Source organism: Chelmon rostratus, chromosome 13, assembly GCF_017976325.1.
Source record: "Chelmon rostratus isolate fCheRos1 chromosome 13, fCheRos1.pri, whole genome shotgun sequence".
Lineage (NCBI taxonomy): Eukaryota > Metazoa > Chordata > Actinopteri > Chaetodontiformes > Chaetodontidae > Chelmon > Chelmon rostratus.
Genome location: NC_055670.1, coordinates 5,646,636 through 5,663,513, shown reverse-complemented (window position 1 = coordinate 5,663,513; position 16,878 = coordinate 5,646,636). Strand labels below are relative to the sequence as shown.

General features: G+C 44.3%; 1 protein-coding gene across 3 annotated transcripts in view; it reads right to left on the bottom strand.

Moving 5' to 3' along the window:
• Positions 1 to 1,178: 1,178 nt before the first annotated feature.
• The window catches only part of sema5ba (sema domain, seven thrombospondin repeats (type 1 and type 1-like), transmembrane domain (TM) and short cytoplasmic domain, (semaphorin) 5Ba), a 149,390-nt gene continuing 133,690 nt past the window's right edge, over positions 1,179 to 16,878 (bottom strand). For 2 of the 3 annotated variants that reach the window (XM_041950326.1, XM_041950327.1), the window contains 8 exons: positions 16,415 to 16,640; positions 14,496 to 14,708; positions 11,338 to 11,508; positions 9,034 to 9,108; positions 8,382 to 8,519; positions 6,046 to 6,090; positions 5,126 to 5,331; positions 1,179 to 2,375 (listed from right to left, as the gene is read on the bottom strand). In XM_041950326.1, coding sequence (XP_041806260.1) covers positions 2,199 to 2,375; positions 5,126 to 5,331; positions 6,046 to 6,090; positions 8,382 to 8,519; positions 9,034 to 9,108; positions 11,338 to 11,508; positions 14,496 to 14,708; positions 16,415 to 16,640 — 1,251 coding nt within the window. In that variant the 3' untranslated portion in view covers positions 1,179 to 2,198. The remainder of the gene's footprint in view (positions 2,376 to 5,125; positions 5,332 to 6,045; positions 6,091 to 8,381; positions 8,520 to 9,033; positions 9,109 to 11,337; positions 11,509 to 14,495; positions 14,709 to 16,414; positions 16,641 to 16,878) is intronic. The other variant, XM_041950328.1, reaches the window with a different exon arrangement.

Genomic DNA, 16,878 nt, shown 5'->3' with positions numbered 1-16,878 from the left:
TTCATGTGTCTCTGGAAATTTGATGTTTGAGCAGCTGGGAAAGGTCATAAGCCACAGGCGGTCGGTCTCATCATGGAGCTCTGTCCCCAAACAAACCTCATGGTTGGTGTGTACTTAGCTGCTGCACTTTTTTTAAACAACTATAAGGCTTTTTTTTTTTTTAAACAAACAGTGTTAGCTATACAATATACAGATACATTTACACGATCCTCTGCAGGGTCATTAAATGGGCCGCAGAAGGCTGCTGCTCCTATATACAGATAGAGCTTTCATCTCGTGCATGTACAGTAGCTGAACTGAAAAGCATTGCTGGGTTAGCATTCATCGATCAGGCAATAATAATAATAAAATATATGTGTGAAAATGCCCTTTATAAACCAAGCTTTGACTATAAATAGTGTCCGTTCCAACTCCGCAGGAACCAGAGGCGCAATGCTTTAACTTACAATGATTAACATCTCATACATGAAATATAGAAAACAACTGTAGAACGCCTGGAGTGTCACGACAGAATGTGGAAAACACACACACACACACACACACACACACACACACAAAAAATCGCCTTTACAGACCTCCTCATATATAGTCATATGTATGAAAGCATTTACATTGTACAAAATACAGCAATCCCCCCTCTGTCCATTCAGGCATACAGACACGCAGAGACAGAGTACATGTGTTCACATCCACACATACGTGCACTCGTTTGATCACACAGGCAAACCTCTATGCGAGCATATTTTAGGGTTTTTTTCTTTTCTCTTCGAGCGGGGCCGGGTGGGTTTGTTACTGTCATTCTTTGTAAAAACCACGTGAGTCATTTTTATTGTTTTGTTTTCGTGTCAACATTTCGTGTGGAGAAGATGCAACGGTTACCAAAATATCAAGAAAACAAAGGACGATGTGAAATTAGAGAAACAAGAATTAATCAGCTATATCTTATTTAACAAAATATTTCCTCCTATGCTACGGCTCGTCTGAGAATAAAACCAATATCATCTTAAAAAACAAACATTAAAAAAAGTACAAGTGCCAGTCTACTAGCTTATTCTACCATCATAGAAAACCCAATCCAGTTGTTCAGCGCACTGGCCATATTTGATATGACCACCGAGCTATTTAGCACTCAGTAGAATCGATGCATCCATTGGAGAATCAATTGGAGAATCAATCAATTCCCTTTCAGAAGTCTTTATTGTTCGTGGAAAAAGAAGTCAAACAGAAGAAATGGAAAGAAAACAAATCTCGCCCTTGCCCTCTATTGCATACAGGCACCCGAGGCATTCCCAAAGCTTTATGTACAGTTCAGACCGCTTCCCACAATCCCCCTCGCTCCGGCCTTAGGAGCGAATGCCCTTATCCACAAAATGTGTGTGAATCATAAGCAGATTCAGAGAGTATTTCTCCACCTCAGGCTGATGCTAATGTTGTGACTTCCAAACACGCAATCGACTCTGAAGTTCTTATCTGTTCTTTCGCATGAAATACTAACAATGGAGGATGTGCATCCGCTCCTAACAACCGAGCTGAGCTCTAATTTACTTCATCCTCGACTTCAATGAGTTTACTCTTTTGTTGTTGTTCTCTCACTCTGCGCCAGTCTGGACATTTGAACAATACGCACCATTTGTTCTCATTGCTTTTGTCACAGAGGGACTCAAAGTTCACGGCAGGCTGAGAACGTGGTTAGTAATGGAGAGGCGTGAAATGGTGACCCAGATCCAGAGGAATGTAGTATATATTTTTATAACGTTCTGTTCATGTTCATCACTCCGGAACTGTGGATGCTCGACTCAGCACCTGCGCTGAGGTGTTCTGGTCATAACAATCTGTCTGAAGCTGTAGCTCATCCTGCTAGAGTTCTCCACCAGGTCCCCACACGAGGCTTTGACGTGACACTGCTGTGTCCAGTCAGGCCCCTTCCAATAACACACCCCCAGCTGGTTGCCCCTGAATGCACCAGGACACGGGCCTTGTCGTCCAAACCTGCAGCTCCTGATGGAAAGTTCCAGGAACGCCCTTGAAGACACAAACCCTACCATTCGGAGGAGACTACGGGAGCGAGGAGAGGAGCCGGGCCGAGCTCTGAGAAATGTTTCAGTTCATGTCGGTTCAGCTACGTCGCCGTGGTGTTGTGGTGGTGTCCGTTTGGGGCAGTGGCAGGGGGGTTTGGAGAGCCAGTCGCGGGCCGTGTCTCAGCTGTTGTTGCTGTGGTTGTAGGTCCTGCATGGCGAAGGGGAGGAATTGGGCTGGTAGTCGTATTTGCCGAGCGCTGTGGGGTAGTAGGTGGTCGTGTAGACGTTGGTCTGCTGGAGCGGCGTCGGGTAGAAGTTGGATCTTTCATCTGGCAGCAGGTTGTTCTTGTTCAGCGTCTAGAATGACAGCAGAGAGAAATATGAAGAATTCAGCTTCCTGCTCTTACAGCTTACTGAATATTTTTAAAAAACAAGGAACTCTTATCTGTACTGCATAAACATTGTTTTTGGTCTCTAATTCAATTTTTTAAGTTTTTCTTAACAGAATCATTCAACATTTTGACAAATATGCTTTTACCACCATGAGGTTACCAGGTAACCAGCACACACTACAGGAAGTCACTCCTCCAAGCCAAGAAATAGTCCAGGATAAGTCCCAGAACACTTGTTTTCATGTATGAATTGAACAAACAAGATAAAAAGAGATAATTAGTGACCTTTAGAGAGGCTGGTAAATAGACTAGTCTTTAACTTTGGACATAGCCAGGCTAGCTGTTTCCCTCTGCTCCCAGTCTTTATGCTAAGCTAAGCTAACTGTCTCCTGGCTGTAGCTTCATATTTGCTGTACATACATGAGTGATATCGCCCTTTTCTTCTAACTCTTGGAAAGAAAGCGAACAAGCGTATTTCCCAAAATGTTGAACTGTGCCTTTAAAACAAGTGAAAGAACCGAGACCTGGTTCCAAATCAGCTTGTTGTCAGGTATCCTCTCCAAAGTGGATTTTTTCTGTTTATTCTATTCTTATGATACATACTGTTATTTGTAGGGAATCCCTGTAACAAGCAGATTTTCATTGAAAATAGCTCTTCTTCACTGGAAGATGTTTTCAGCTATTTTGAGGACTCAATTATAGACAGAACAGACTTGTTAAGAAGGTTTTTCTGCAGGAGGACACCATGTCCTGTGTTTTCTCTAAGAGGTACAAGCAATATCAGTAATTCTTGCCTGCAGGTGAATAAAATGCATCCACTAGCCTTGAGGTTATAGCTTGTGTGCTCTATGTGTATTCATTACCAAAGCAAAGCAATTTAACAAATTTAATTTAGTTCATGTCAAGCATACTCAATACACTAATATATGAGGTGGTGGGGATTCACTGCAGCTGTTAAATAAAAACAAATCTAAAACCCACATTTTATTCTAATGCAATTGCCGAGTCTCTGGTAAAAGCCGGCCATAAGGTGAAACACTTTCCAGGGGAGGCATTAGACTAATGTAATCCATCTGAACAGCTCTGGGGACAGAGGCAGGAAGATAATCAGGTTAGAGTCGGTGAAATACGCAACGCTGGGCATCATAAATTGGCCTGGAGGAGAGGGGACCTGCTAGATAAACAGAGATGTAGTGGTGCACATTGACATCGGCTGCACATCCAGCAGAGTCTGGCTCCTTCTGGTTATTAAAGCTAATGAGTTCAGGCTCTCAGCACCACTGTGGCTGTCAGCACAGTGTCCACACAGCAAACAACAATAACAGCGAGGACAACAGGTGTCAGGAGGCTGACCTGATCAAAAGCACATGGACGGGTCATGTGGTTGGACCCCATGTTCCTGCCAGGCTCTGGCAGGATCTTCCATACTGTCAGGTTGACAGGAAAGGTTAAGATGAATCACTGCGGAAGTCAAATAAAGGCCATGTTCAGAGGCCGCTCCTCCTTAAAAAAAATGCCGGGGCTGCCACTGACAAGATGAAATGCAATCAAGGAAGTCCAGTTTAATAATGCATCTATAAACTGGAGGCAGAGATGGGATTTTACAAAGAAGTTAGCAACCACTGTGACACTGAATTTATCCTCTGCCATGATGACTGCGAGGTAGATGGCGGTCTTCCAGCATCAAAAACAGTCTACTCGCCTGATCTACATGCAACGACTGTCTTAGGTGTGATGGGTTAGTGTCAGCAGGGAATGTGGTGTTTGCTCCTGATTGGATAAGTTAACCGTGTGCCTGAGAGCGATGTTTGTAATATCATTTAATAATCTGAGCTGCTCTGTGATCACCCAGAGAGGCAGCAGCGGAGGGAGAGCAGTTGCTGGCTTTGTTGGATGTAACTGAATATAACAGGATGAAAGGAAGATTGTGTTTTGGAGTATCAAATTCAGCCGAAAAGAGCCGCACCACAAACAGTGGCTGGTGTCAGATCAGCCAGTTCTACTGAACTCATATCAGTGGCTGGGATGAGCCCTAAAGCCTGATCGGAGCTTCTGTGCTGTGAAAAGGTGAGGGGGAGGTGACAAAACTCAAAGTCAGCCCTTTGGTTCAGCTTTGGCTGGTTTAAGTCCATTTATGTACAGCTGATTATCACAATCATGCTTTAGGGCACCTTACAGAGAAAGAAAAAGCAACAATAAATAATCATCTCCCAGAGTTGAATTACCAACAATCACTTAGTGAGCAGAAAATAAAAGTTGTAGAGAATAGGGCACAGAATTGCACTAAAAGTTTATGAACGTCTGGTGAAAATCGTTTCCAGACTTGCTATAAATGTGAATGCACAGTAGACCCACAGCGGTGGGGGGTCGAGGGCTAAGTAATGCTTTAGAAAGCTAATGGGGCCCATTAACAAGGATTTGGTTTGTGGGCAGGTTGGGAGGCTTAAAGCCTATAGGTTCTGTATAAGAGCGAGGAGGAATAAAAATGAACAGCAATTTGTCTTGTGTGGTTAGTGCTCTATCCAGATAAATGCACGAATAAAGGCTCTAAATAAAACATGAATCACATTCACTGCCCTTGAATCTTCCAACATTTACATTGTGTGTGTTTGTGCACGAGAACCATCAGGTAAATAATACTTCTATTTCCATTTTTATTACTTTTATCCATCTAAATTTTAAAGAAGCGCAGCTGCAAAGCCCTTCGACGATCACCTTGAACTCCATGGGCGTATACTTCTCATTCTTTGGCGTGGTGTTGCCCTTGTAGTTGAGGTGGTTCGGGGTGGTGGGGTGAATGATGGCGGACTCCTGCGAAGGCTTATGGACACGTTGACAGTAGACGTAGATCAGGAAGGACAGCAGCCCCGCCCCGAGGAAGCAGGAAACTCCGGTGGCGATGAGGTGGATGGAGGTGAATGCTGGGAAATGAAGAAGATTACTGGAGTGTTATTCGAGTCTCAGCGTACATTACTGCATGCCTGGCTTTGTGCACACCCTGAATTTACCACAATGCCTGAATTTCATGTTCATGTTTGTGTTAAACGGGGGTTAGTTTCCCAGCAGACCATTTTTTAGTGCCTCTGATTAAATTGGGCTCACGAAATGTTGTCTGGCTGTGCATATCTTTTTTTCTTATGATGGAATTAGAGCACCAGGTTACAAAGGTCATGACAGGAAGGACTGCTAAGCTGTGCACGGGGTCAGTCTGTCATGTCTTTAAGTCAACAATGATTTCAGCCTCTATCTTTTCGAGGACAGGAATATGCACTTGGTTTTGAATTTTTGGTTTTATCAGTAATTTTGAAATGTTCTGAAAAAACGCTTCACTTTTGATGTGCCTCAGCCATTTCTTGGCACATGCAGAACACATTGCCGCCTTGAATGTGTCTCAATTTGCAATTATCCAGCAGTTGGAAAACTTGGGTCCTGTTCCAGGTTCATCGCAGCGTACAACATTTTCTCCCTCCTGTTAGAACTGATGTTAGAACTTTGCAGTCTGAAATAAACGCGCACATGAAAATGCACATATGATGCATGAAGACACACATCGTGGACAGACATCTGCGGAAACACGGGGGCGAGCCTCAGCATGCACACGGAGACAAAGAGAGGGCAGCTGTTCATCCACTTACCTCCACAGTGCTGGTCCTTATCAAAACCAGATGCAGGGAGAATGACTGCAGAGAGGAGAGGAACACAGGGTCAGACACATACATGCATGCACACACACACACACACATGCATGCACACACACACACACACAGGCATGCACACACACACACACACATATATACACACTCACTGGAGAACCAGTCTTAAGAACACAACGACCACTGACTGTGACATCAGGGGATTCGACACATGCACAAAACAAAAACAGCGAATGAGAAATTGAAATGCTGTTTAAAATGTTGCATAAATGGTCCATTGAGAGTTTTTTGCATCGATGAATTCCAAAACTTTCGAGAGAAAAATGGACTGTTGCATGAAAAAACAGCTCTGCTCCGTCAGACTGAACCTCCCTCGCTGCTGTTAGAGACAGGCAGGACAGTAATTCACAGCTACAGCGCGTGTTGTTCCCCACAAATCCTATGAAGTGAGCAGGGAGGGTGTATGCGTGTGTGAGCAGACTTAATTGCAGTGCCACATCTCCTGATTAATTTTTTGGCCTAATTTTTTAGCTTCCTCACAGCCGCTTCCCCTCTGCCAGTGACCCTAACAAATCTATCCATCGCCTCATTGAAATTTGCAATAAAATTAGATGTGATTTGGTGTTGTGACAAGCCATTAATATTAATCACCATCGCCTGGTCTCATTAAGGATTCTGAGCATGGAGAGGCCGACGCTGGCAGGCCATGAAAGATCATTTCAGGAGAAACTTTCTGAGATCACATCAGCATAACAAGGTGCGCTGAGGCCGAAGGGGTCAACCGCCAACTTGTTGGATTCATGTGGACTTAATTATGCTTAATTAACAGAAGCGGATGACTGTAGTGTGCAAAGAGGATGTCAGCCACACACGCACAAATAAAGCACGTTTGTGTGCATGGATGATGGTGAGGATGAGGAGTGATGATGAACGATTATGATTCTATGTACATGTTTGATGATGACAGACGAGCTGTGTTCCAAAATCAGGAGCTGCTGCTTTCCGACGATGCTGCCGACAAATATCTGGCGTAAAGAAGGACTAAAGGATTGTGGCTGAACCTAAAGCTCCCTCTAACATGAGATGGTCTGACCTGCAGAGACCAAAGCCAGAAGTGCGTTTGGGTCGACCCTTGAATGGATGACAAAGCAGCAAAAAAGCTTGATGAGAAGCAGATTCAGTTTCCACGTTTACATCTTGGTTTAATTTCTTTGCAGTTAAAACATCGTGGTAAAAACCAGTGCTGATTTATTCAATCAATAAAATCATTACTTGATTGTAGGGCCGGTAGATAAATCAATACTATATTTTTCTTAACTTTCAGTGGAATTACATTGGGATGATGTGATTTATGTTGTCAGATTTAATGATTACAAGCAAGTCGGAATTAAAAACAAAGTTAGTTGGTGATGTTTTTGTTTGACTGCTCACGTGTGCAAACATTTAGCAATCGTATTAAATGAGGTTTTTTTTCACATTTTAGATCTTTTTTTCTAACTTTTGACCAATATCGTTATCCGTCATTCACTCATCAAATATTGGAGTGACATCATTGATTCACGCACCAATCCAGATTCTGTAGTCCACTTGTGTAGAAATTCTCTTTTTCCTTTTGAACTCACATATAGAAATCTGTTTAGTAGTAGTTGATAATGCACAGCTGTGCACCTCAGTTTTTTAATGAAAGGAATTGCTCTGACAATTTGCACACCCACACCTGTTTGCATGTGAAGCACCTACTTAACCTACAGTTCAAATAATCTGCTTTGGAATACATTTAAAATTAATGCATTTTGTATAGTTTATTTGATCTTTTAATAAATTGCGCTTATTAGAAGAGCAATAATCAAGACAAGGCTCTGGTATCAGTGTCAGTATCTGCAGATGTCCAAACTGAAATTCACAGAATGACCCTATTCATGATTGTAAAGTGACATTAATTTTGTGTTATTGTGTTATTTGTGTTAGTTTCAGACTGTAAAGACATAATTTGGACCCTTTTCTCTTTCTTGTGTGACGCTAACATGGAAAACACAAAATCTGTAACTTCTTCTGAAAAAGTGAACGAAGCTGAACCACCACAAGGGCAAGCCCGGCATGTGCTCTGCTTTCTGCATCACAAAATACAAGCTCGCAAGTCTCCATTTGAAGCCTCAACACCATTTTTCTTTACACAGGCAAGTGGAAAGCATGCAGTGAATTCTGCGATATTCACGGCTGCAAAGGAAACGGGGTGTCTCCCGGCAAGAGGTCATAGCACACGAGGAACCTCCGAACGGCCAACCTCAACATCTGTATCTCAGAGCTGACTGACTCACCGGGTATTTCATTGCAGTCCCTGCGCTGAGTGCCGTTCCCCACACAGGGGGTGCTGCCCTGAGCTCCACACACCCGACTCCTCATCTGCAAGCCTGAATCATCACAGGCTGACCACAGCGACCAGGCCATCCAGCCACCTAAACACAGAAAAAAGAGCAATCAATAGAAACCCAGACAAACACAAGACCACATCAAACTCAGACGGCCTGGAAACCAGCGCGCCCACCCAAGCTGTCACCACCCGCGGCCACTAACCTTCCCGGCCAGCCAAACAGTCCAAACACACCAAAAGTGTTTGTGATGTAAACAGGATTGGAGGAGTAAGCCCGTGGAGAGTTTGTTTAGTGCATAGCGGAGACGTTTGTCTCCCCAGCCAAGCTTCGGTGCTGTTTCCCCGCAGCAGGCGAGCGAGCAGTAAACAAAGGCTCCTACCCAAGAGGATAGAGAAAATTCCCAACTCTCAGCTCCTCCCTTTGTGCCATGCACTTGCTGCACTCTTTCACCCTGTATTTAAGAGCACCGGAGTGGAGGGAGCACAGGCTCCTGCGATGAAAGGCTGATGAAAAAGCGGGTTTGTTATTCAGGGTGCTCTCAAGTGTGCAGTTTTGGCAGAGAGGGCCCGAGTAGAGGCAGAGGACAGGCCGCTTTTACCTTTCCTATCAGTCTGCTGCTCACCGACAGGCTGCTCAGTCTCCACCATCTGCTCCCTTCTCGCCGCACAACCATCTAGACACACAAAACACACCGACCACCTCAAATGTGTTTAATAACCGTGCGTCAGTACAGCCTGCTTTAATTGCTTCATTTATTCCCATTTATTTTTGTCACCCAGACAACCTGCGTGATCGTACTGTTGAGTCAGAAGGAACGCCATCAGGCCTGAGGCTCCTCGTTAGCATGCTGTCCCTACAGTCCTTCCTGCTGTCCTCTATTACTGGTGGAGACTTTAATCAAATGACCTGCGACGGGGGCATCAAATATCCCTGTGACTGACAACCAGCTAGCTTCTAATTACGCATGCAGGGAGGATGGCGACACCAGGAGGACCCTGATAGATGACTGATATCGCGCCTGTCAATAAGCAAATGGACAAGGAGAGGGATCGGGGCCGGAGAGGTTGTTAGCAGGCAGTCGATCGGCGCAGGTCCAACGGGACGTGTCGGACCACGTCAAACAGGAAAACATTAACCTGATAAAGGGGCTGATTAGCATCTCGGCAAAGGGAGAAAAAAAAAAGAGAAAAAAGCCATTTACCTTTCTTTGTCTGTAATTACCAGGGAGCCTGACTGTAAGCGTTAACTCTCCCTGTGAATGACGGCTGGGCTGATTCAAAATGAAAAGCAGCTGAGGAAGATGACAGTTAAGCGGAAACAAGTATTTAATTTAGGCAGAATTTGTCTGCACTACAAGGCACCACTGCACACACACACACACACACACACACACAAGTGGACACACACACTTAGTACACGCAGGCCCCAGACAATATTCGTCCTGGCCATTTTTGTTTTCCAATGAATAATGAAAATATGAAAATCACACTGTGGCGACAAAACGTTGAAGGCGGTTTGATATTAAACTCTAGAATCAGAGTCAGGCTGAAGCCTTATTGTGAGAGTTGACGTCGGACTTTTTAGCAGGCTGATCTCTCATAAATATTTCAGTGTCCTTGTGGAAGCAGAATGGGAGTCGAGGGAATGAGGGGGGCACAGGGGGTGTTGTTATACACTCACATCTCATCATCACATGGTGTGAGACTTCGGGGGAAGCAAGGCCAACCTCCAAATCAGAGAAAAGCTGAACTCTGCTGGCACATCCTCCACAGTGGAGGTAAAAGAAATGACATTTGTGATGCTCACAACAGTGAATAGTTGTGGATACGTCGCCGAGCATTCAGCCGTCAGCAGTTTCCTTTATGTTGCTTTCCATTAAAACAGTGCTGATGAAAACTGTACCCACACTTTTTACAGGTATTAAAAGTCCACAAAGCTGATTGATTTTCTTTGCAAACTTTGAGAATGACGTCTTGCAGCATTAGCGTTAACATACGCTGACAACAGCTTAGCCAAAGTAATGACATCACTACTCTTACAAGACCTTTGCAGTTCAGTACTTCATTTGCAGGTCGCTCTACGATGTAGAGAGTAACCACGTCTCTTTCTTTCTGGAAGGATTTTTAATTTTGAAATTTCAGATTTTAATTTTTCAGTGCCTGGAACAGCACAAACAAAATCTCATTTACCCCCATAATAACTTTGGTGAAAGCAAAAATTGTTTTTATCCAATGCACACCTGGAAGACAGGTGTACTGTGTAGGGATATCAAAGTGTGAAAGAAAATGCACTGGAGGCTGATGGACCGTCGTCAAGCATCCTCGCATCCTGGCCAAAAGGTCCATGACTGAAACAACACTGGTGGAAGTAGAAGTATCAGAAATAAATATCCTGAAACCTGGGCTAATAACTGATGGTTAAAAGTTACCCTGTCCTGCACTAAAAACATAACTTTTTAACAATTGTGTTGATAAATCCATCATCAGGACGCAGAACTACACACATACTCTTGCTTGTGTGTTATTTGCTTGCATTCTGTCAAACACGCACATACACATACACGAGCAGCCAAAGCTTCATACGTATTATGCAAGATTTCCATATTTTCAGTCCAACAACAGAAGTGGATCTCTTTTCAGACCTTTCCAGCGAGGTTGCCATGGCGCTCAGAGCACAGAAGGAAATGATACGATGGGAGGATGGGCGTTTGTCATTATGATTCTGTTTATCTTTTCATATATCTAACACCTGCTTTATTCATTATGATGAAAGATGCAATTTAGCAAAGGGGACGACACAAAAATAAAACAGCGGCGGTAGATGATTGCCTGACTAGAGACGAGATGAAAGGGCCCCAAGCGGTGGTGGCGTGACGGAGTTTTGAATTTACGTGTGACCTTACCATCACAAGTGTGTGTATTGCACAGGGCCTCTTCAGTGTGGAGGCCTATGCAGATGTCCCCTCCGTTGGCGGGTGCAGGGCTGTTACAGGAGCGTGTGCGTTGATAGTGACCGCCGCCACAACCCACTGAGCACTGAGACCAGGACGACCAGCAGGACCATGCACCCTTTACTGTAACACACACACACACACACACACGTACAAATAAGACATACAGCTGCAGGCAGGTCTTCCATTAATTTAAATATCATTTCATATTTGTCTTTAATATTTGGCCAGTTGAAAAGTCTCACTGAGTTTGTGTTGCGTTGCGTGTTTTAGACCTGATGCAGAATGTATACCTGTTGCACCACCTGGGTGTCATTATCTGTTTTTGAATATGCAGACCTTACAAGGCCAGACAAAGCTAAGCCTAACATAAGCTGTGGTTATGTCGGCCTCAAGAAGAACAACCACGTTGGGGAAACGTAGGTCCTGCAAACAATGAACACAATGATGTGTTCTTCTTTTCACACCTTTTCCTCTTTGTCTTCTCATTCTTGTTCAAATGTCGTATTTTTCATATTATACTCATTATCCGTGGCTATGATTCATATATTTTCTGTGTTCTACTGCTGTAATAAGTCTCTGTGGGGTGTAGCTGTCCTCTTGACCATGTCCTCTGTCATCTTTGCTTTGTCCTCCGGTACTGTTGCATTGATTTAATCTTCCCAGGGGGACTGTTAATGTTCATCTGATCTAATTAGAAGAGCGTGGCTGACTAACTGACTGGCTGGTTGACTGGCTGATGTCCGTCTGACTGACGGAGGGAGGTTGCCTGGTAACGTCACAGTGCCGCAGAAAGCTCCATTAGCTGAGTGGATTAGTGTGACACTGAGAGCGAAGCAGGCTGTGACCACTTAACTCTGACTAGCTCTTCCAGCCGGCCACCGCTCTGCCCGACCGACTCTCTGACTAACTGGCTGTTTACCTGGCTGACCGGCTGAGTCTGCGACTCACTCAGCTACTGAACGGCCCACTGACCACCTGACTGACACACTGTTTTTATGACTCCCTTACTGTCTGCCTCCTGTGTGACTGACTTCATCTATGTTCAGAGAAATGAAGCTGAGAAGTGTGGAACATGTTTGTTGGGCTGAACTCCAGAAACTTTTGTCTGAATTGGATGAACCTAATTTATTGGCTGCAGACTTGAGACTGACTTGAGCCACAAAAATAGTGGAATGATAAAAAATTAATACAGCTGGCAGGCCTAGCATATTTACTTAGACTAGAAAGACTTGACTCAAGACTAGTTTTGACAACTTGAGTCTTGACATGACTGGCCTGAGATTTGACTTTGTTAAATAACCTGAGTCTTGACTTGTCTTGACTGGTCAAAAAAATGTAACTTTCTTGACCGGGGTTGAGGCTTAACTTGAACTTCTGCTGTCAGACCGGAGACTTAATGTATAGTGACTTGCTCCTTGACTTGGACTTGCTTTAAAAGATTTAAAAACAACTCTGTGTTAAGATGTTGTTCAAATTCATTTTAATCGTCACACCTGAAGACTTGCAACTGACTTGCAGTTTGCTAATGCAGACTTGACATTTGGCTTGAGACTTGGTTTGATCATATCTCATACTGGACTGTCACACCTGACAAGTGGTGACTTGCTCTGTGCTATAGTGACTGATTAAAAACTTGTTGAATCCTGAACGAATCATCACTTTGCATGTTGACTGTTGTCTGCAGGGACAGACATGTTCATCTGACACCACGTCAGGAACCAGGCTTCCAGAACACAAACAACTTAAAGGACTGTTTTTCAGATCAGAACTTCTTGAGATGGTGTAACTGCAGTCAGGCTAACTGTGACTTACTGACTGTCTCAAGGACCTGATTTTTTTTCACATATCCGTGCACATGCACGCACGCACACACACACACACGCACACACACACCTACTTCCTCCGCACACACTAGCACACTATTCATTTCAATCTCCTCGGGAATCTATATTGCCTCCATCCTTCTCTCTAATCTCATCATCAATTACTATTTTGCACTCATTCTCCCTTTTGTCACTGGCCTTGTCTACCCAGGACAGACGCAGTGAAACCAGCGCAACACGTGACACTCATGGCAAAAGGCCTCCTTATTGGCTACTTCCCAGTGGGAGGCAGCCAAGGCTGTCTCTTCTGGGCTTCCTTGGGTTACTGTGTCAGTTACTAAGCTAATTGCTAAGGATGTCATGTGAATACCAACAACTGACATTTAAATACATTACAGGAATTTGATCAGCATTGCACCAACTAATCATAATTCATTAAATCATAAGGCACCAGTCATGAATATTTAAGCTGAGCTCTTAAGAGGAGTTTGTTCCTTTTCTAATCCCAGCCATTGAGGACGTGTGTCTGTATGTACACACCTCTCCTCGGTCTGGTTTAATAAGTGTAGTCTGTCAGTATGTGGCCAGCAGAGCTCGAGGTCGGCTGATTATGGTTTGATGAGCAGCCTGGAACAGATAACTTCATTTGTCCAAGGACTCTCGCTGCACTGCTGCAGCTGCTGGTAACCATTAGCTAATGAAGCTAATGATCCACTCAGCAGTATTTTACTACCAGCATTGACCTCCCTCGCTCTCTGTCTTCATCTCTGTCTCTCAGTATGCATGTCCTTTCTTTATGAAGCCATATATACTGAAAAAGATTTTTAAAAAAAAGGACCAATAACCCGCTTTATTGGCACTCTATTTGAGTGTTAAGAACATCCTGCATTCAAGCTTTTTAGGAGAGACTGTTTGAACACATTTAAGGAAAAAAAACCCCACAAACATCTGATCTGTTATCCATCAGATTTTACACACCAGCAGAGATTTTATGAAGAAATTGTCATGTTTTCTGCTCTCAGAAGATCCCACAGTTCACCACAGTTCACCATACTTCACATAATAGAAAATGGAGCAACAAATGGTGAAAACATGCACATCATGTGTTGAGAGTCCATTAAAAAATAAAAAAATGCAAATAGAAGGTGAAACTAGAGTGCTTGCTGTGAAAGTGGTGTTTTAAAAATCAGGTTTTTGTATTTTGAGTAATAAGTACCAATTAAATCGTAGTCATATTTGTGCTGAAGTAATGAGCTCTAAGTAATCGTGGCTATCTTCACTCACCAGGACATGCCTGCACGTTACAGTCCTGGTACTCCACAGGCGAGCCACGGCATGCGACGGGGGCGCTCTTCCCCTCCGGTCCGCCGCAGGTTCGCCGACGGGTGCGGTAACCTTTGGCACAACTCTGCGAGCAGGTCGACCAGGTCTCCCACGACGACCAGCCGGTGCCGGCCACTCTCACCACCGGTGTCTTCAGGAGCTCCTCGACCAGGGCTACAGACAGAAGAGAAGAAACACAGCTCCAGGTTAGATATGGAAAGCTGTCAGACTGAGGGTTTAAAGAATTTGAAGAGATATGAAGCATGCAGATTGTTTCAGTGTGTAAGTCACACAGTGTATATGACTTTGCCAGCAGGCATATTTCTGTGCCTGTCCTTCTCTCAAGCTCTGTGTCTCTCATGCATCCCACAGTTCCAGGCTGTCAGTGTTTCATCTGTTTGTCAGAGTCGATGCTGCCCCCCACGAGGCTGACAGGGGGAGACAGGTAATCGATTCAGGAGAGGGGAGCGTGGAAAAGCCACCAGTGGGGAGCAGTGGACTGTGACCCTGCGTCGCTCTCCCTGTGTCAGTGTGTATGTGGGAGTGCTGGACTGTGACCCCGTCACTAACAGCATGTAGGGGAGCTAACGGCTCTAACAGGGGGGCCCTTTCAACATGTCAGGCTCTTACTGGAACGTTAGCACGCTGCTGCCTCCTCTCCATGTACGTATAGAGAGTATTTCTCTGTGTGGTAACTGTGCAGCACTGTAACAGATTATCATCCTATCGACATTTCCACAAGCATCACTAAAGAGATGTGCTTAGACTTTGATTCTTGACTCTCTGCTCCTTTCTATCCACTCCAACTTAAAACTCAGTTAATTAAAGTTTAAGGAAAAATCCACACAGAATTGAGACTATTACCATTTGTTCACATATATATTAATTCAGACAGCTGTGTCCCGAAGGTAGAAACAGGAGCATTAAACTTGAACTGACAATGTCATCAAGTGACTTTTTCACTTGAACGTCAGTTTATTTACACTGCAGCGTCGCCCCAAGGAGTCTCTGCACAGATGAGTAAATGAAAACATCAGACACACACCACAGCCACTCAAACACACACACACACAAACAGAATCATATAAGAATTATGATTAATGGAGACAGCAGTGACAAGGTAATTTCAGTTTACAAGTGAAGGTTACCAGTTGTCAGGTGGACGTCTTCTGAAGGTTTACCCAGCCAGTGAAACTAGGAGGGCTCTGACACAGAGAAAAGACTCAGGCTTTGAGCCTCCATTTGATCATGTAAGAGCCCACCTGCCAAACTCACAGTGGGAGCTTATTCCACAGAAGGGGAGCTCGGAAAGCAAATGTTCTATCTGTAGGAACAGTTGGATAACCGGCACAGAGAGAGCACGAAGAGCGCAGTGCAGTATCAGGTGAAACAAAGCACCCCGGGGAGATTTGTGACATGTTACTGAACCATGTTGACCAAACAGATGTGCAACGACCATCAAAGATGTCGGGTTGGGGGGCCTGGAAGGGGTCAGTGAGAAAGGCCATACTCTCTGATAGCAATGATTATTGATTGACATAAAAGAATTAATGCTGTTAATGAACTGTTAATGAATGTGAGGTAGGGTTCACAGAATGTTTTGCAGTGAATGAGTTGCTGTTTTATGTGTCAATTTTATGCTAATTAGAAAAGTGCGCTACAGTCTCAGTTGTCTATAGAGAAGCTCCAGAACATGTCTCTGGAGAACATCCTCATCACCAAAGTCATCAGTGAGCTTGTCAGCTGGAGGAGAGTCTGCTTCAGATTCAAACGGCGCAATGCGGCCTCTTAGACGTCATGCCAATACGTGAAGTCTATTTAAGTGTAGGTTTTCGTTTGGAGGTAGAAATTATCCTATTAAACCGGATCTGTTAACTCACTGTCTGTCTCGCAGGCCGCTGTACCATCGTTGGGACAGAAGCGCGTCTCCACCTTCCTGCGTCCGATCTGCAGCTCGTGGGGGTCGGACAGGTGGGCCCGGCACATGTACCGCATCCTCTGCTCCTGACGAGCTCCGCCCTGAGTCACGTTGACGGGCATCCAGGGGGTCCAAGGTGTGTTCCTCTTTACCTCTGGACACGCCTCCAGGTTACAGGCCTTGTACTCCTGAAGGAGAAGGTGGCAGAAGTCAGTTTATTCATAATTTAAAAAAATGCATCCTTCAGTAAACATGAACACCCATAACAAATGTTGTAGACATCTGTCAACAAGTGTTGATTGTGAGGATATTTTTATACCAACCAAATCAAATGAGGGAATTTTATGGTCATTTGTGACTTTGTACTACTGTACTGTTTCTAGAAAAAGCACAACTGCCTGTGCTATGTGTATGGAGATACTGAAA